The sequence below is a fragment of the Macaca fascicularis genome, chromosome 9, assembly GCF_037993035.2.
Source record: "Macaca fascicularis isolate 582-1 chromosome 9, T2T-MFA8v1.1".
In the NCBI taxonomy this organism is placed as follows: Eukaryota; Metazoa; Chordata; class Mammalia; order Primates; family Cercopithecidae; genus Macaca; species Macaca fascicularis.
Genome location: NC_088383.1, coordinates 129,582,296 through 129,604,012, shown reverse-complemented (window position 1 = coordinate 129,604,012; position 21,717 = coordinate 129,582,296). Strand labels below are relative to the sequence as shown.

Sequence of the window (21,717 nt, the reverse complement as noted above, 5' to 3'; positions counted from 1 at the left end):
CCATCAGGAGGGCCTCAGACCTTAGTAGCACTTGATACTTGCTGTGCTGTCCAAACCATGTCAGCATCTCTTTCCCTATACCCTTCACCCTTCAGCTCAAAGCTAGGCTGGGGTCACAGGACACCCAGAGCATGAGCTCCAGGAGGATATGGGGGTAGGGATGAGACTAGAAAGGAACAGGAGAAGCTGGGCAGTGCTGAAAAGAACACAAGGTCTCCAGAGAAGATGAGGAAGGAGGGGCTCTCAGCTAGGAGTTCCCCTCAACTCTGTCCCCATCCATTGCCTCATTACCACTACAAAAAAAAAAAAACCTGGAAAAGGTAGAAAAAAAGAAAAGGAAAAGTCCTGCAAGGCAGCTGGCTGCAAAGACAGAGAGAGGGGGGAGATGAACAATGCCCAGCAACAGTCGGAAAACAAGAAAGGGAGAAGAGGTTTGGGTCACAGACCTATCATGGAAGCCCATTCACCCAAAGAAGCTGGATTCAGGCACGTTTTCTTTGCTTTGTTTGGTTAAAATTGACACATATGGTGGAGCTCTTTCCCAGTGCTTCTTAGACTTCATCAGCAATGATAGGCTTGCTTAACAACCATGACGATTCTAGACCACTGCTCCAGATGCACCTTAACAACCATGATGATTCTAGACCACTGCTCCAGATGCACCTTAACAACCATGACGATTCTAGACCACTGCTCCAGATGCACCTTAACAACCATGACGATTCTAGACCACTGCTCCAGATGCACCTCTAGAGAGTCCAATTTCTAGATCAGGGCAGCCTGATCAAGGTGATCCAAGGATTCCCCTCGGGAAACCCTGCCCTAGACCCCACGCTTCCCAGAGGCCACACCTCCTGCGGACATCACCTCCGTCTCGGCTCTCTGTGTGCTCTGGCAGGTGGTGGTTTCCTTTCAGACAGACTGTGAGCTGCAGTTTCTCTGCAGAAGGACATGGCATGGTTTAGTTATATTTCAGGAACAAGCCCCTCCCTTGTTTTGTGTTATTTGGATTTTTAACAAATATTCCAGGACTGACATATGTGTGTGTATATATATAGAGAGGCAAACCTCACCCCAGGCTTGCAGCTGTGGCTTGGAGCATTACTGGAATGAATCCCTGGCTGGATATACCTTTCAGAAGAGCATCCATGGTGACAAATATGTCCTTGTAGGCTGGATTCAATAAGCAAAGGAAGCCAAAAACCACCCGGCACTAAGTCTGAGGACTGAGGCAAGTGATCCAGCAGGAAAATCACATTTGGGTCTCAGGCCAAGGGTGACTCTAAACCAAAGGGCCTGACATTCTGGCAGGACTCAAGCAGTCTCCTGGAGCATGAAGGAGGAAGAAGACCTCCAATTCTTTCCCCAGGAAGGCCAGACCTCATTTGAACCAGCATATTTGCTTCAAAATTACATCCACTCTGTCATTTCAGGCTCCTCTGGTTTCGGACAATGGGCACTTAGCTTCCCACAACTGGTGCATTTCTACACCCATCCCTGGAGGAGAGGGGCAACCACGGTGAGGTCTAGTCAGGCCCTGGGCAGGGACTCACCTTGCCAGTGATGCTTGTAGTCACACATGCGGGACAGGGCAATCATCATGGCGCAGTACAAGGGCAGGATGGCAGCACAGAGCCGCCAGCTCTTTCCCCGCCCACTCTCGGTGAAGCAGTGCAGCTTTCCCGCCAAGTAGAACGTCGTGAAGCCAAGGCCTGAAAAGGCAACTGCCAAACAGAAACAGCAGGTGTTACTCTAGCAGGTGGTGAGTGGCAGGGAGTCAGGGCATGCTGGGCATTCCGTCTGCCACCTTGCACACCCTCAAGGCCAAGGCCATGTTGGCACCAGGCACTATCTAGGCAATCTGTGCTCCTGCTAGAACCAGGCTGCTATGAAACTTTCAACCATAAGAATAATCTTCCAGGGTTACATGTGATCAAAACCTATTTTATTTCATCCATTCATTCAACAGTTATTTCAGGAGTCTCCACTTTGTGCTAGACAGGCACTGCACTAGATGTGGGGAATAAAAAGATGCATCAGATACTATCTCTGGAGTCAAGAGGCTCATGATCTAGTTGAAGGACATACCATACTAAGAGATAATTTTAATATAATGCGATACATTCTATAAGAAACAAGTACATACAGAGCAAAGGACTGTAAGAACTGCTTAGATCTGAAGGGTATGGGAAAGTAAAGGGGCTAGGATCAGCCCCAGGTTTTTGGCTTGGGAGACTGAGTGTACAATGGTGGCATTCAGTAAGATGGGACCAGCAAATGCTACAAAAGAGTGAGTTTCATGGAGAAGTCAGTGATGACAACTACCTTGTTTTCTGTCCAAAATAATGGTTATTATTTTTTCAGAATTGCAAAGAAAACTCATGGCTGTGCTAAATCCATTGTTGAAAGCGTGGAGGTCTGAGTGTGGCATATATAAGCCCCAAGCTTTACATCCAAGCAGGTATAAAACATAGTTGGGAGCTCAGTGAGATTTAAGGTGGGAAGGGCTTAGAACAATGGTCCTCAACCAGGAGGTCCTCAACTCTCCAGGAGGCTGGAGAGTTGGCCCCCATTGGTATTGACCCCCATCCTGAGCCCTTTCAGGAGGAATAATGGACTTTATTCAAATCAGGTGGCTTAGCAAGTTTATCCACCTAATTACACTAAATGCGAGAAGCACAAAACAAACAAACAAACAAACAAAAAACTGCCCTGGGGCTTTGTATGGTTATGGATGAAAGTCTCCAAGATCTGAATCAGAGGAGAGGCAGCCTTGGGTGTTGCCAAACTGGCATCTCTTAGGGAAACAAAGAAGCAAACAAATCAATGAACATAGTTGAGCTGTTGAGCTATACAGAATCACCTCTAATACCTGGGAAGCTTTAAAAAATACTGATAGCCAGGTTCCATTGCCAGCCATTCTGTTTGTAGTGGTCTGGAGGGAGCCGAGAGAAAGAGAGAGAAAGAGAGAGAGAGAAAGAGAGAGAGAGAGAAAGAGTATGTGTGTGTGTGTGTGTGTGTGTGTGTGTGTGTGTGTGTGTGTGTGTGTACTCCCCAGATGATTCTAATGGCGGCCACAACTAAGCTTAGAGGCTTTCACTGAAGGCAGGTGCTACAGCTCCCCATCCCTCTGGACACCAGTCTAATCCAAACTTTCTTCTTGATTAGAAAATACTTCCGAGGGGGCAGAGCTCCTAGGTAACCAGCCCACACAATGACTTGGCAAAACAAGTATTATAAATATTCTCAATGCCAATACACCAGCAACTTTAAGAGACTGCCCAAAGCCCTGAGCCACAGCCTGGGCATCATGCAGGCATTTGTGACAAATGCAGATCCTCAGATCCAGCCCACATCTACTGAGTTAGAATCTGCATTTCACAACATCCACCAGCAATCTGTGCACACACTGCACTTGGAGAAGACTTGGCCTAAAATACATTCATTATCTTTGTAAGAGACCTTGGAACATCCATCTTAAGAAAATAATATAAAATACAAGGGAAATCTAGAAGGTTTTCTGCTCAAAGTTATTGATAAATATTGAAAAACTGAAAGTGATCAGTACAGAAGAACAGATAAGCAAGCTGTGACATTTCCATGTAATGGACTACGATGCAACCATGAAAACCACGTGATTCACATCTACAACATCTGATCTTTGACAAACCTGAGAAAAACAAGAAATGGGGAAAGGATTCCCTATTTAATAAATGGTGCTGGGAAAACTGGCTAGCCATATGTAGAAAGCTGAAATTGGATCCCTTCCTTATACTTTATACAAAAATTAATTCAAGATGGATTAGAGACTTAAATGTTAGACCTAAAACCATAAAAACCCTAGAAGAAAACCTAGGCAATACCATTCAGGACATAGGCATGGGCAAGGACTTCATGTCTAAAACACCAAAAGCAACAGCAACAAAAGCCAAAATTGACAAATGGGATCTAATTAAACTAAAGAGCTTCTGCACAGCAAAAGAAACTATCATCAGAGTGAACAGGCAACCTACAGAATTGGAGAAAATGTTTGCAATCTACTCATCTGACAAAGGGCTAATATCCAGAATCTACAAAGAACTCAAACAAATTTACAAGAAAAAAACAAACAACCCTATCAAAAAGTGGGTGAAGGATATGAACAGACACTTCTCAAAAGAAGGAATTTATGCAGCCAACAGACACATGAAAAAATGCTCATCATCACTGGCCAGCAGAGAAATGCAAATCAAAACCACAATGAGATACCACCTCACACCAGTTAGAATGGCAATCATTAAAAAGTCAGGAAACAACAGGTGCTGGAGAGGATGTGGAGAAATAGGAACACTTTTACAATGTTGGTGGGACTGTAAACTAGTTCAGCCATTGTGGAAGATAGTGTGGCAATTCCTCAAGGATCTAGAACTAGAAATACCATTTGACCCAGCCATCCCATTACTGGGTATACACCCAAAGGATTATAAATCATGCTGCTATAAAGACACATGCACATGTATGTTTATTGCAGCACTCTTCACAATAGCAAAGACTTGGAACCAACCCAAATGTCCGTCAATGACAGACTGGATTAAGAAAAAATATGGCACATATACACCATGGAATACTATGCAGCCATAAAAAAGGATGAGTTCATGTCCTTTGTAGGGACATGGATGAAGCTGGAAACCATCATTCTGAGCAAACTATCACAAGGACAGAAAACCAAACACCGCGTGTTCTCACTCATAGGTGGGAATTGAACAATGAGAACACTTGGACACAGGAAGGAGAACATTACACACTGGGGCCTGTCATGGGGTGGAGGGAGGGAGGAGGGATTGCATTAGGAGAGATACCTACTGTAAATGACGAGTTAATGAGTGCAGCACACCAACATGGCACAGGTATACATATGTAACAAACCTGCAGGTTGTGCACATGTACCCTAGAACTTAAAGTATAATAAAAATAAATAAATAAAAGAAAACCACGTGATTATGTAACAATATAGACAACACTTAGGATGCATGCTAAGTGAAACAAGGAGGCCCCTAAAATGTAAGTTCAAGATAATCATTACTATAGTACCAAACAGTGAACAACCTGCAGCTTTTCCAAATTATCTCTGATAAGAATGTGCCTTCTTAAAAGCGATCTTGGTTACAAACACAAGATTATACCAAAGTAGAACTTTTTCAGCAACCAAATTAAACAAAGTTACAGTGGCTTAAAAAAAATTTAATGGAATATTAAACCAGGTTTATCCTAGGTATAAAAATGCAGCAAAAGAAAGTAAATGCAAATGTGAGTGGTGTGTGCATTGAAACATTTCTGCGTAATGATTAGCATCCAAACATCAGAGCCGTGCCAATATATATTAAGTATTCTGCTTAAAGTAAAAGTAAGTGGGAAGAAACCGCATTGCCCAACCCTGCTATAGATAGTGTGGAGGAAGGTTATTAAGGGGTTTACGTGATGTTCCAAAGTGGCCCTATTTGGCCACCATCCTAGCAAGCACAACCACCTCTTAAATTCTATCCTCATCCACTTTGCTCTGTTCCTTCTATTAATTTCATTCTTCCTTGAGGTATCTGAGTGGGAGAGGAGGCTGGAGAGTTGGCTCCCATTGGTATTGACCCCATCCTGAGCTCTTCCAGGAGGAATAATGGACTTTATTCAAATCAGGTGGCTTAGCAAGTTTATCCACCGAATTACACTAAATGCGGGAAGCACAAAAAAACTGCCCTGGGGCTTTGTGTGGTTATGGATGAAAGTCTCCAAGATCTGAATCAGAGGAGAGGCAGCCTTGGGTGTTGCCAAACTGGCATCTCTTAGGGAAACAACAAACAAAGAAATCAATGAACATAGGGCAGCAATTGAGCAGGAATTTCTGTGTCCCCATAAAAAATGACTTGGAGACTTTAAGACATATGAGTCATCAGCTCAAGCAACCAATACTGCCTGCAGCACCTCCGGGCACATCCAGGGCATGGAGAAGGGAAAGGGCCGTGCAAACCCTCCACTGTCAAGACCTCGGGCAAATGGTTTGAGGTGAGATTCTCAGGCTCCTCCTGATCTCTCTGTCTCAGGAACTCGAATTTGGCCAGCATTGGCACCACAGGCTCTGACTCATTCTTTGGAGGGCAGGTAAAATGTATTTTCTCCCACACGGTGGGAGTCAGGACCACCACTGCGACCTCTCCAAAATGTTGGAGCCTCTGCCTCTTTGAGAAAGAGGAGGAATTATTCCAAGCCATCTTTACAGGCTATATGTAAGAGCCTAGGTCCTGTGAGCGCCCAGCAGCAGCCAGTCTTCCTGGACACATGCTACTGGGTCTTTGAATATTTTTTTAAACATCACTGTGTGCCCTTACTTTCCTAAGTTACACGATGAGGCTCCAATTTCATGCTAAACCTTATCCTTGTCACTTTCTTACTGATATTTATACAGTTATTGAACTAACATAATATGCTTTGACAAAGGACTTCTGGCCCAAGGGCATGTCTGAGCTATGGGAAGCCTTGGTTCTCTGCACTCCTGTTTTTCCAGTAACTACTTGAGGAAGAATGAGACTCTACCAACCTATACTGACTTCGTATGATTTCATAATTTTTCTGCCATCTCTTCCTGGCAGCTAAGGGGTTGGGGACCAAGATGTGATCTCTCCCATGAGCCATCTCCTACCCAACTCTGAAATCCTAGGACTCTAAAGCATCAAGGCTCAGATTCAAGGTCAACTGGGAGGAAGAAAATCAACAACAAAAAAAACCAGGAAGGCTGCCAAAGACATGTTTTCTGACTCTAGCCATAGGGCATCCTACTCTCTTCTCAAAGAAAACAAGCATTTGACATGCTGTGAGGAGGGGGAGGGTGTTGTATAATGTTTTATTCTAGCATTGAACAAGTTAAATGACCTGCATTCCAAGTGAGTGTCTGTCCCCCACCCCACCCCTGTCTTCCCTTTATGCACAATCCTAGCTTTCTGCTTGATTAAGAACTAAAACTGAGACATGAACATTCAAAGACTTAGGGCATTAAACATTTTTAAACATGGGGATTATAAGAGAGAGGACAAATGTACTCACATTCTGCTAACATTACCAACAACAGAAATGAGTAGAAAACTCCCAAGCCAGTGGGATGAGAGGATATTCAGAGTCTACTTGTCCTAGGCAAACTTGTTCATTTGCTCTCCAGAGTTGGAGACACACAGACCTCCCCCCTGCCCCCACCACACACACACACCTTTACTACTGATGGGAAGGAAGTAGGCATAGTGACCTGTGGGAAGAGCATATGCCCCTCTTTTTCAAAGCCTTGTAGCAGGTTTTCTTTATTTGCAGCAGGTTTTCTTGGTTGTTAATATTTATGTGTTGATCTGTCTGTGAGCAGGAAAGATAGTCTAAACTAGGAAGAAGATGAAAGATAATGGCTTTTCACCCTGTTTCTGACACTTGTGATGCTTACTGGCTATTGTGAATGAGGGTAGATAGGCAAAGCATTACAATAAAAGGAGCTGACATAGGTGGTAACACCAGGTCCATCCCATGAACAGGGCTATCTGACTGCCTGGTGACACTGAAGAGGAATCACTGGTTCTTCTCTCCAGCAACCCAGATGAGTTCAAAACTCTCCCTTTGCAAAGAAAGATCTAGTCATTGCGCTAACTTAGGTGCAATGTTGTAGTTTTCCCTTCAACCCCAGTTGACTCTTAAACCAAGTGGAAAATCTTTGGACCCTACTGATTGCAAGAAACACAAAACTGGCACCAAAAAAGAAAACTCTTTAAAAAACAAATGAGATAAGAACCAGGAAGACACATCCTGCTTTTCATGTTGTATTTTTTTACTTTTGCTAATTATAATACATTTCTCCACACAAGCTGATAATTTCTGGCACTGAAGACACAATTGTGCTCTGATGAGTCAATCTATACAAACTTTCCATTTTGGGATGTTCCGAGAGTTGGTATCATATTCTCTAAGAGGCAGAAGGGCAATGTTGGGTAGCTTAATAAACCTTAGTACGGAAGGGTGTTTTGCAGAGGATGTAAGTTCATCTCCACAAGACCGTTTGAAACAAAGGATGTGGGAAACAAGCCTGCTTGGTCAGTGCCTGTTCAACCTCATCAGCAGGAGGAAACTATGCCAAGCAGAGCAGGCAGAGGAGCATTCCATCCGAAGGACAGCCAGGTGATCAGAGGTTGAGTGCCTCCCACGGGCCAGGCACTGTGCTTGAAGCTTCTCATTACGTTGCCTCATTTCATCCCCAGAACAACACAACGACATAGTCATTAGGCCATTCTACCAATGAGAAATGGAGGCTCAGAAAGTACAAATCATTTACATGGGTTCGATGCAGCTCTTTAGAAACTATGAGTTCTCTTTAAATACAGCAAAAACCACAGATGTTCTTAGCGTTATTACAGTTACAGCAATGCTAACTGCCTATTTGTTTTCATACCCCCAGTAGGGACATGCCCATCAGGGTCACTGTTGAAGCTCTAGGACCGAACGCACTGCCTGACAATAGGAGGCACCTGACATGTAATGACCAAATGAATATATAAATGGTAGAGACCATGTATTCATTTTACAAATATACTTGGACCCTATTAAGTATTCTGGCAAGAGGCCAAGGTCCTTAGGGACAGAAAGACATGAAAGGTCATGTCCTTTGTCCCCTGTTTCTAGGCAGGGTGATACCTGAGCTACCGAGCCATGTGAGATTTTCATCTCATGATGGAAAGGGTTGTACAGTCTTGTTTGAAAATGAGCAATGGGGAAAAGGAAAAGGAATTCAAAAACTCCTAATTAGTCTGAAAGCAAATGTCAGAGGCAGGAAATGCAAACAGAAAAAAGCAGACTGTAAACTCCTTTTGTTACCTCATGTTGCATTTTCAAAGAGGATTTTGTTCTGAGAAAAAGAATCAACTCAGGCTGAATGCACAAGAAGTGCAGAGGAAGAACAGTGGTGGGAGGAAAAATGATAGCGAGAGGAAGGTGGTCATCCTTTCGTCAACCGGCTGGAGGCACTGATCCTGGTAATGGGCAATTACAAGGAGGGAAAGTAGCAGCAGAGGAGGATTAAGAATTTTTTTTATATTTTATTTTTTATTTTTTTTTTATTTTTTGAGATGGAGTCTCACTCTTTACCCCAGGCTGGAGTGCAGTGGTGTGATTTCAGCTCACTACAACCTCTGCCTCCTGGGTTCAAGCAATTCTCCTGCCTCAGCCTCCCCAGTAGCTGGGATTGCAGGTGCCCATCACTATGCCCAGCTAGTTTTTGCATTTTTGGTAGAGTTGGGTTTCACCATGTTGGCCAGGCTGGTCTTGAACTCCTGACCTCAAGTGATCCGCCCACCTTGGCCTCCCAAAGTGCTAGATTGCAGTCGTGAGCCACTGCACCTGGTTGGGAATTAAGGATTTTTGAATGACAGAAGCTGCTTTGGCTCCACTGTCCACCCCACACTCCTTGATGAAAAATGCTTATGAGAACTCATAAATGTTACTCCTTGCACTGCAGAAAACTACTGACAGTCACAAGGATGGGAAGTGGTTTTGCATATCTGAACATCCTAATCTCCAGGTCTAAATCCCCAGGATAACTTTTCCTTTGATTATACGCCACAATGATCTGAAACATAAATATAAAAATAAGCCTTCAAAAGAGAGAAATTGCCTTTTTCCATAATGACATTAGAGGAGCTGATAAGAGCATGAGCAGGATTAAAATAAAGATGATATTTTAATGAAAAATGATTTTTAGTTTACCTTCAAAGGACTTAACAGAGCATAAATTTGATGATGGCATTTGAATAGTAATGCACATTTAAGAAACCACCAACAAGGAGTAGTCGTTGATTTGCCCAGTGTGCTCATCTGATCATCCTCTAATTGGAGTGCATGGACTTCAGGAGAAGCCCTTAGGTTGTAATAACTGTTTCTGCCTTGCTCTCTTCTAAAAGCGTAGCCTCAATTCCTCCTCCCTTTTATGAGATGTTATACAACCTGTCTCAGGGTTTGCTAGAGAAAAAGAACCCTTCTAACCTTCCACTAGCAGCCTTGAGTGAGGGTCTCAGCCAGCATGAGAAGAGAATATAAATGGTCTTTGCATTAAGAAGATCTGCTACCCCTGAAATGTTTGGCTCAAATGCTGACTAATAGGGACAGTCTGTGATGAGTGCTGGCCACATGGCCCAATCAGATATTAAATATTGTATGAGTGGAAAAAGGGAAGCAGATTGACGTCAAGCTACTGTCCTGAGCTAAGCTAGGTCCTTATTTTTGTAACTCAAGAAAACTGTAGCACAACCCAGTCTGAGAAATGCCAAGTGATTGTATCAGTGAGGAGGTGGCTTTCCAAGATTTCCTCATGTTCTAGTTTTTCTTGCAACAAATTCCCTGTCATCAAAGACCATTCCATGCTCATCTCACACACCACAAAGGAAGCTGACCATAAATAGAACTAGTAGCCTCATTACTTGACATAAGCAAAGTCTACCTTTCCAATACTTATGCCACCTGAGTTTAGAAAGACATATTTTATGTTTATATGAGAAATGTGAATTTTTTAAAGTCAGGAAGGCCATTTTAAATCTGGAAAAGCAAATAAGTTGCATTTTTCATGTCTTGCAACTTTTGCAGACACTGCTAATTGGGTCAATGAACTCTTTATCAAACAAACAACAAACAAACAGCAACAACAACAAGAAAACCCAGCTTTGGGCTCAGGATCTCCCTCAAGATAGTGTCCACGCACTGACTTGCCCCAGACAACAAATTGAGATCCACTTGCTGACTTCTCTGAAATAATTTAATCCAAGATGGCATTGAAGCAAAAATAACTCTTCTAGGTATTAAAAGACTTGGGTTCCAAATCAGTGTGGTGTCCCCTCAACAATCTCATCTATTCTCTTAACAGGCACAACAACATCTGCTTCAGCCAGCTCTCCAAAGACTTGACATTTGTGAAAGGACTTTGTAAACAGAAATTCAACATACAAATAAAAGGTGTTACTTTTAGTAAAGCTGAGGAAACAAATATCTGGAAATATTGAATACGGAGTCTAGTCTCAAACCCAGACATGCCTATTTCTTAGCCAAAGTTTAGTTCCCATTTTCAAATACAAGAATGCCTAATAATTCCCAAACCTAGGACTTCTATTTCTAGCAGTGTCGCAGATTATATATTTTGTTTGAAATAATTCAATGTTAGATGAAATATTAAAACAATATTTTAAACATGCCACTATGTTGACACAGAGAAAAATTAATAAAAACAAGGTTCCCAAAAATGAAGGGAGAGAAAACACGTAGGGTGCAAGGACACAGGAAAGCCAGAGATCCACACTTGACCCCAAGTGTGTCTGTGGGGAACTGCAGACCTTGAGCTTCCACTTTGATGTCTCCCTGGGGCATAAGGATGAAGAAACAAAGTCTCAGGACTGCCCATGATGAAAAACGTAACAGAAGATCCCTGAGTACATCTTGCACCCCAAAGACTAAACAACCTGCTTAAGTAGGAAAAAGCCAGGCATGGTGGCTCACACCTGTAATCCCAACACTTTGGGAGGCTGAGGTAGGTGGATCACCTGAGGTCAGGAGTTCAAGACCAGCCTGGCCAACATGGTGAAACCCCATCTCTACTAAAAATACGAAAATTAGCCAGGCGTGGTGGCGAGCACCTGTAATCCCAGCTACTCAGGAGGCTGAGGTGGGATAATCGCTTGAACTCAGGAGATGGAGGTGGAGGTGGAGGTTGCAGTGGGCTGAGACTGCACCATTGCACTCCAGCCTGGGTGACAGGGTGAAACTCCATCTTAAAAAAAAAAAAAAAAAAAAGGAATAAGTAGGAAAAGAAGTCTGTCCTTCAGAAGAAAACAGCAGGGACACTTGCCTGTCTCCATCTTTGTGCTATGTGGAGAGATTTTAGAACTACAAGCCAATTCTCAAAGGTTTTTGCTATCCAATTCATGCTTCTCATATGGTCTCCAAAAAATCATAAGTGGAGAGTTAATTTTGAGTGGTCCTGGGGTAGTTAGTGCTGTCAGGCAATTGGCAAAATATCTCTCTGGAGGAATTCAGCTTCAACCCAGACATCAAAGTATTTCCCAAAAATAAACTTCTAGGAAAAATTAAAAGCCCAGAGTAAGAAAACTGAAACACAAAGATCTAGGATATCATAAATGAGAACCTATAAGAAAAGCTGACTCATAACAAGTTTAGATAGTAGAGTTATAAGGCATGAATATAAAATAACTATTTGCAATATGCTTGAAGAAATTTGAGAAAAGCTTAAAACTAAGGACAGAGAACAAGCATTATAAAAGAATAATAAAGTAGATTTTTAAGAAGACAAAATAGAATTTCTATAAATGAAAAATATAGTAATTAAACTTTAAAACTCAATAGATGGATTAAATAGCACGTAAAACAAACCTAAGTAGAGAATTAGCAAATTGAAAGATAGATTCAAATTTTAACCGGAATTTAGTTAAAAATTTAACAAGACATATGAAAAATAATGAAGGAAAGATTAAGTGACATGGATGATATGCTGAGAAGGTCTTACAAATGTCTACGTGAAGTTCTAAATCAGAGGAGGAAGTAATAGAGAAAATGGAGAAGAAGCAATATTCCAATAGATAATGGCAGAGGATATCTCAGGATGTTGAAAGACACAAACTTGAGATTTATAAAGCCCAGTGAATCCCAAACAAGATATATAAAAGGAACTCCACACCTAGACACAGCAATAATAAAACTTTACAACACAAAAAGAAGCAAGTTGTTAAAGACGTGCAGAAAGGAAGAAAAGAACACCTACAAAGGAGCAGCAGTTTAAGACTCACAGATGATTTCAAAAGGTTCAAAAAATCAAAGCTAGAAGCAAGTGAAATAATATCATCAAAGTTCAGAAAGAAAGAGTAACTGTCAAACTAGAATTCCATATTGAATAAGGCCATCTTCCAAGAATGAAGTCAAAGACAATTTAGGAAATTCAAAAACACAGAGCATGTAGCGCACGAGCACACACACACACACACACACACACACACACACACACAAATAAATCAAAGGAAATGTAAGGGATATGTTTTAGGCAGAAAGTGGTAAGGCTGAGACACACGAGGGAATGCTAAGCGAAGATACTGGCATATCTGTGGGTGAAAGTATGCAGAGGTTGGTGGTTTGTTGGGAGGAAGGAGAAAGAATCAAGCTAGAATTAAAATACCAGATAACATTATCAAATAAGTTAGAATATATTATTGATCAGAGTTAAAGAATTTAATGTTCTTACATTGCTCAGAAGGAAGAAAAGGTATTAACCTGAGACTTCGTTAACTATGTGTGTTAAACTAGAGGTTTGATAGAACTTTCAAACTAAAAGAGGAAAATAATGAATTCAGATATAAAAACAGTATAAGAAAGGAGAAAGAAGTCTATAAAGAATATACGAATAAGGCTTTAAATATGTGAGTAATTACAAGAAATAGAATTGAAATGTGCTCCCTATTTTAAAAATTTTTAAATGCATACATAAAATATAGGGCACACACAAAAAAGAAAAAATGAGCAAATATTAATGAATACAATACTGTATCAATACTAATTTTGATTTTGAGGGTCTTTATGGTAAGAAGCAATATTAGAGATAAAGATGATAGTGACTTACACAGTTAGTAGGAGGTATAATAGGAAGTATTATAATTCTAAACTGTTTACACATCACTCCAAAATATATGAATCAAAAAATTGATGAAATTACAAATACCCTAGAACTACAACATTTACCATAATAGTGGGAAATTTTAATTCACATCTTTGCTATTGACAAATTAAGAATAAACAGAAAACAGAAATATTAGATAGGACATATAAGATCTGAACACCAAATTAACAATCTTGTTCTAATAAACATATAACAACTTTGTGTCCAACAATTTAAAAATTCACATTCTTTTAAAGTCATATAGAATATTTATAAAAACTGACCTTATGATAATTCTCAAAGCTAATCAAAGATCTAAGGTCTGGTTATTTGTAGAGATCTCTATCTGATCATAATGCAATTGAATTATAAACTATTTTGAAGATATAACAAGAAAAATATCTTACATTTGGGATTTTTTAAAAGCTCTGCTAAACAACTCTGGGTCACAGAAGAAAACAATGAAAAATTAGAAATATCCAGAATTAAAATTAATGAAAATAATATGTATTAAAACTTATAGAATATAGCTAATGCAACATTTAAAGGAAAATTTATAGCCTAAATTGTTTATGTTAGAAAAACAAGATTAGCATTATTGAGCTGCATTTAAATTAACAATAAGTTCAAAAACAACAATAGAATACATTCAAAATTGGAAGAGAAAAATAACAAAGATAATAAGAAAATAATGAAAAGCAAAACAAACATACAGTAAAGAGGCTCAAAGCAAAAAAAAAAAAATCAGTTCTTTGAAAAGACCAATGAAATAAATTGAAATGACTAAGTTCTAAAAACAAATAAAAATTACTAAAATATCTCAAGACAAAAATATTTTAAAATTCAAGAGTTTTATAGCTCTTGGTAAACTGATTCTATATTTTGAAATCTAGGACCAAATTTTCATGGGCACATTTTCCAGACATCCCCCCAAAAAATAAATCAACTCACATAGACGCTTTACAAAGAATTAAAAATGAGGGGATATTTTATGAAGCTTGTTAACTATGATATTTGAGTCTTATATATTTTCCAATTTATGTTTGATCTATCACTCACCGAAATATACATTTACATCTTTTTTGTTTGTTTGTTTGGTTTTGTTTTTGAATTGGGGTTTCGCTCTTGTTGCCCAGGCTGGAGTGCAGTGGCGCGATCTCGGCACACCACAACCTCTGTCTCCTGGCTTCAAGCGATTCTCCTGACTCAGCCTCCTGAGTAGCTGGGATTATAGGCACCCGCCACCATGCCTGGCTAATTTTTGTATTTTTAGTAGAAATGCGGTTTCTCCATTTGGCGAGGCTGGTCTCAAACTCCTGACCTCGGGTGATCCGCCCACCTTGGCTTCCCAAAGTGCTGGGATTACAGGCATGAGTCACCATGCCCAGCTTGAAATGTATATTTATATCTTAAACAATTTTCATGGATTTTATAGGTCTCATACTTCTATTTTGTACATCTGTCTTATTCTGGTAACAGTGATTCCAAAACCATACAGGTATGGTACAAGAAATGAGAATTACCAACCAGTATTACTCAAAACATATTTACAAAAGTCTTAAACAGAATATTATCAACCAAATCTAGCATTGAGTAAAAGGGGAATACATCTTAGCCAAGGTAGGTTAATTCTAGGAATTAAAGCAGGTTTAATGTTTTTTAAATTGATTACTATAAATGACCACATTAACATATCAAAGGGAAAGTATCACTTTTTTGATCCACAAAATTCAAAGTTCATTCTTAGCAAACTAGAAATGGAAGGAACCTCATAAAGAATGTCTAGCAAAAAAGTCCTACTTATTGGTCACACGTTTAAAGCATTCCCTGAAGATCAGTAACAAGACACAAACATTTGCTATCCCCACTTCTAGAACATCGCACAAGAAGCCCTAGCTAGAGAAGACAAGAGAACTCAATAAAAGGGTTAGGAATTAGAAAGGAAAAAACGAAACTGTCATTATTTGCAGGTGGTATGATTTTCTATGTAGAAAATGCAAAATAATTTATGGATAAGTAATTAGAATTACTAGGAGAGTTTTTCAAAATTTCTGCATTAATAAAATTAACTTACCAAAGTCACCGGCATTTCTGGATACCAGAAAATAATTAGCTAGGAAATATAATTTAAAAAATAAAATTTATAATAGCAATAAGAATATAAAAACCTAAGAATTAGTCTAATAAATGATTTGCAAATCCTTTAAAGAGAGAAGGATAAAACCACTAAAAGACATTAAGACCTAGATAAATAGACAAATATACCATAAGCTTGGAAAGGAAGACATGATTTCTCCTCAAATTAAACCCTAGATTCACTAAAATCCCAATCAAAATCTCAATAAAGGTTTTCATGGAACTTGACAAGCTGGGTCTCAAGGCTGAGAATAGCTAAGACGCTTCTGAAGAGCAATGGGAGAGATGTGGTAGACAATCCTCCGCTTCCGGTTATACAAGGATTACACTCCCCTGCAACCTTGAAATCAGGCGTGGTCATGGGAGTAGCTCTGCCAATGAAATGTAAATATAACTGACATGTGTCACTTCCGGGAGAAAGCATTACAAGTTGATAAGTGATTCTCCGTGCTCTCTTCTCGCCTGTGGAAGAACATATTGAGATAGTAACAGAGCCTCTGCCTGGGACCCTGAGTGACCACAACTGTATGCGTAGCATGAGCGAGAAACAAGCCCTTCGAGTTTTAAGCCACTGAGGTTTGTATCCAAAGACAGCCCAACCTTCCCTAACCTACCCATGGAGATTTGTCTTATTTAAACCTTATTATAAAATGTATTATGTCAAGACATATTATAAAGGCATATATAAATGCACAATGATTAGGACCCTGCAGCATTGGTATAGGAATAAGTAAATAGACCCATGAATCAGAATTTTAAAAGCCAAGAAAAAGACCCATCCTTACATGAACATGAAATACGGCAGGAGTCATGATATGTTGTTGGTCGGTGCACATCAATAAACGGTGCTGGTATCCATATGGGAAAAAAATTGGACTGCTACTATACCCAGAAATCAATTCTGGCTGATAAAGCTAAAGGAGAAAGCAAAACTGTAGGGCTGTTAGAAGATAACTCAGTCTTGGGATTGACAGACATGTATTTAAAAATATACAAAAAATAAATACTAATCACAAAGCAAAGGACTGATAAAACAGACTTTAACATTCAGAACTTGGTTCATCCAAATACATAATAAGTCCTAGATTGGATACTTGTTTGACCAAAGCTCTAAAGGACTGCTGGCCAACTGGGAAAATTTGAAGATGGTTTACCTATATGGTGAGAGGAAATCTGCTCAAATGAAAACTTGGAGGTTGGTGACTGAAAATTACTTTTGATTACATATACAGTTGATCCTTGAATAACGTGGGGGATGGTGCACCAACACCCCACGCAGTTGAAAATCTGAGTATAACTTTTGACTCCCCGCAAAACGTTACTACTAGCCTACTGTTGACCAGAAGGCTTGCTGATAATATAAATGGTCAGTTAACCCACACTTTGTACAGGTTGGTGCAAGAGTAATTGCAGTTTTTGCTGTTAAAATTAATGCTACTATTTTTTTGTTTTGTTTTGTTTTTTTAAGACGGAGTCTCACTCTGCCACCTAGGTTGGAGTGCAGTGGTGCGATCTCGGCTCACTGCAACATCTGCCTCACGGGTTCAAATGTTTCTCCTGCCTCAGCCTCCTGAGTAGCTGTGATTACAGGTACGCACCACTGCACCCGGCTAATTTTTGTATTTTTAGTAGAGATGGGGTTTCACTATGTTAGCCAGGCTGGTCTCAAACTCCTAACCTCAGGTGATGCGCCTGCCTCGGCCTCCCAAAGCGCTGGGATTATAGGTGTGAGCCACTGCACCCAGTCTGTCATTACTTTTAATGTCAAAAACCACAACTTCTTTTGCACTAACCTAATATTTCAGAAAATGTGTAAGGTTTTCACATCTGTTGATGCAGCTGTAGTGACAGCTTCACAAATGATTTTTTTCTTTCTTTCTTTTTTTTTTTTTTTACAATGGTCCTTAGGCTCGATTCATTCATCTTGAAATGGTGGGCAACCACAGTTACAGACCTCAATCTATAGTACATACTCAGTACAATTCAACTTTTCCTTGTAATGTCACGACTTTTCTCTGCTTCTCGGGAGCACTTCCAGCATCACTAGTGACACTTCGTAAGTCCCATGGTGTTATTCAAGGTTTACAACATTGCTCCAAAGACAATGGGAAATATGTGAGAACGGCGAAAAATCACTTTCACCATGGCTCGCCGCCAATTTCGTGGAGACATGAATTGCCCACGTGAAGGTGATCAGCGCCACACGGTGTTTTAAGTAGATATTCAAAACCCTTGAGCTCACCACAATAGCAATGGGAGGTGGCTATAAAATTACCACAGTAGCGCAGCGTGTACTACAGTTAATCTTATGCAGTTGTGATTTAATACTGCAGCTTCAAGTTTACTGACTGCGAATGATGCCACGTACCACCTATGTTTGTATGTGTAAAGTCTAATAAATTTTAACTTTTCATAACAGATTTGTGTATATTTTATGATAGTAAATGATATATGTAGATGTCGTATCTACATATATTTTATGCATTCATGACATAGCTTTTTAAATTTTTTTTATATTTCTAGGCTTTGTGGTTCCTCTATGAGTTTTTTCAAATTTTCACAAATCCCCTCAAAATTTTCAGTATATTCACTGAAAACAAAATCCACATATAAGTGCACCCTCACAGTTCAAACCTGTGTTGTTCAAGGGTCAACCGTACACACATACACGTACACGCATGAAATTCAGAATATGAAATCCTGCAGAAGATATTAATTCTGGTGACTTCAGGGCAGTAGGAATGTAAAATTCTTTTTAAAAAAGTTTGCTTCTCTGTATATTTTAACTTTCTACAATGTGTATGTATTCTTTCTTTAATAAGAAAAGGATTATAAGATAAATGAATTAATAAATACATAAAAGAAACATAAACAAATAATAAATACACAAACATCTGCCTTTTTTGTGGAAGGCAAAAAAAAAAATGAAAATGAAAAAGACAAGCACAGAAAGGGAGATATTTGCCACAAGTATGACCAACAAAGAACTAATATCCACAATATTTTTAAAACCCTAATAATTAATGAGAAAAAAGTGACAACCTACTTGGAAAAAAATTGGCAAAAGACATGAACAGGTATGTTATATAAGAGAAAAGCTAAGATCCATTAAACTAATGAATGATCTAGCTCAGCAGTCATCAGGAAAACACATATCACAACTGCCAGGAGCTACCAATACATCTTCCAGACCAGCAAAAACTAAATTCTGACCATGTTAAGTGCCGACAAGACTGTGGGGCAATGGGAACTTTCGTAACTTGCTGGTGAGAGTGTAAAAACAGTTTGTCATTAGTTATTACAGCTGAAGATAAGCAAATGACCCAAAAATTTTACCACAAGGAATTTATCTGAGAGTTATATTTGGAAGAAGTACAAAAAGAATTCATGGTGACATTTTATAATAGGTCCAAACTAGAGATGACTCAGATGTCCATGAGCATTAGAATTATTCTTTTAAAACCGAGGTATAGTCATGGCTTAGAATGGCAGATAAAAATGAAAGTGAATAAACTCAGCCTGGGCATGGTGGCTCACTCCTATAATCCCAGTATTTTGGGAGGCCAAGGTGGGCGGATCACTTTAAGGTGAGGAGTTCGAGACCAACCAGCCTTCCCAACATGGTGAAACCCCATCTCTACTAAAAATACAAACATTAGCCAGGTGTGGTGGTGGGCGCCTGTAATCCCAGCTAATCAGGAGGCTCAGGCAGGAGAATAGCTTGAACCTGGGAGGTGGAGGTTGCGGGTCACACTGACCTGAGATTGTACCACTGCCCTCCAGTCTAAGTGACACGGATTAAGTAAAACAGCGTTTGTAGAATGTTTGGTGCATGCCTAGCATCCAGCAAGTGCTCAATACATGCTAGCTGTATTTTGGAACCATAGTCAGCAGAAAGCCTCTACACTTAGTTTACTACACTCAACAGGAGACTGGACTTTTTTTCTGAATTTCTTCTATCATGAATGGCAAACTTAAATGTTATACTCTTGTCCACACCATTTGGCCTCCTACCCAATAAATCTGAACACTCCTTGCATTCACAAACAGACAGGTGGGCCAGAAATAGCTTAAGTTAAACATAACTCTTCCACTCCCGTCTCAAGAAAAAGAAAGAAGATGAATCAGTTCCTGCTACATACATCCATAAATAGAAGAATCTCAAAGAACAATAATGAGCAAAAGTAGCGAATCACAAAACATACCCTGTGTGACTCCCTTTACGTAAAGTTCAAAAACAGGAAAAACTAAGCAATAATTTGCTTAGGAATGTATACACGTGTGTGTGTGTGCATGTAAAACTATCTAGAAAAGCAAAGAAATAATTTTGAAAATCTCAAGATAATGGCCACAGTAAAAGGGAGAAGGATCAGCCACCAGGAGGGTAATGTAGGATTTCTAAGGGTATAGTTAAATTCAACCTCTTAAACCAAGTGCTGGGTACATGAAGGTCTGTTTATTATTATTACTTAATATTTATTAATATTATTATTTAATAGTAAGTATACTATTTAAGCCAATGATTATTTTTCTATATGATTTTGTACATATATTTCACTGTTAACTAATTTACCCTGTTAAACAACTGTGGTGTGCCAAGGAAATTATATAGTGCAGAGCAAATGCAGAAAGAGCTAGTGACTACACTGCTTGCTCTATAATGGGAGTTATGCAGCCATTCATTTGGTCATCAGGCAAGTCAGACCATTTTAAAAAGGAACACATTCAACTCCTTCAGCCCTTTTGTCATTGTCAAAGCTTAATTGTAAAACTCCATAATCACAGGGCATACACTATGTATGCCAGGGCTACGCATGTCGACTGCAGCAACACACTAACGACCATAAAGTATTGAATTTGGTTTTTGGAGATGCTAACTATTATAATTAGGGAGGCTTTCCATAGCATTTTTTGTGACAACTGTGATTCAGCTAACCAGAAAAACAGAAGTCGTGCTCCTCAAGAAAAAACAACAAAGGAAACCTACCCAAACATCACCTCATTATTCAAGTGCAATGAACTCCAACTAATACTTAATTACAAGAGGCGTTTGGAGGCTCAGAGTAGAATAAGACATGGCATTCTCCGGAGGCACTTGATTGATTTCTCAGATTACAAAATTCAAGCCACTGAGAATTCTGAAAACATCGATTTAGCAAGAGAGAGCCCAGGGAGCATTCAAGGCTTGTAATGGGAATAAATTCAGATTAAATGAAACTGGCTGGGTTACCTGTTACAGATCTTACACCAGAACATATTTCAAGCTTCATTGCTGTTTTATTTTTCTAATGCAGCTATTTCTTAAGGGTGAAAAGACAGATTTCATTCCTTTTTCTCCTATTCATTACAACACACACCTGAGACTGGCCATTTGTCGTGATGGTTAGCATGATTCGCCCGGGCTCAGAAAAATGCTAAGCCAGGACTTGGATTATTTATTTTCCTTGAGAATTATTAGCAATAAAACAAGCCCCACAATCATTAAAATAAAATAAAATACTTTTGTTACAAAGTTTTTGAGGAGGAAAACAGCTGCATGAATCATCAGTTGGAGATCTCTTCACTGATTACAACATCTTAACCTAAGTATTAGGCTGGTGCAAAAGTAAATTGTGTTTTTTGCCATTAAAAATGCAAAATCTGCGATAACTTTTGCACCAGCCTAAATATAAGATAGGTAGATGTGGATGCAAAGTAACATCTCAGTGCCGAGGTTTGAATCCTAGATTCACTACTTGCTGTGTGACCTCAAGCAGGATACTTAACTCTGTTTCTCACCTGCAGATGAGATCAATACAAATATCCATCTCATAGGGGTTTTGTAAGGATTAAGTAAAACAGCATTTGTAGAACGTTTGGTGCATGCCTAGTATCCAGTAAGTGCT

The 21,717-nt window shown here is 39.5% G+C and overlaps 1 protein-coding gene across 10 annotated transcripts in view; it reads right to left on the bottom strand.

Annotated features, from left to right (window-relative positions):
* The window catches only part of PLPP4 (phospholipid phosphatase 4), a 135,911-nt gene that overhangs the window by 11,156 nt on the left and 103,038 nt on the right, over nucleotides 1-21,717 (bottom strand). For 8 of the 10 annotated variants that reach the window (XM_005566587.4, XM_074000812.1, XM_045361640.2 and 5 more), the window contains one exon: nucleotides 1,554-1,724. The exons of the other annotated variants lie outside the window; for them this stretch is intronic. In XM_005566587.4, coding sequence (XP_005566644.1) covers nucleotides 1,554-1,724 — 171 coding nt within the window. The remainder of the gene's footprint in view (nucleotides 1-1,553; nucleotides 1,725-21,717) is intronic. 10 annotated transcript variants of the gene reach the window in all.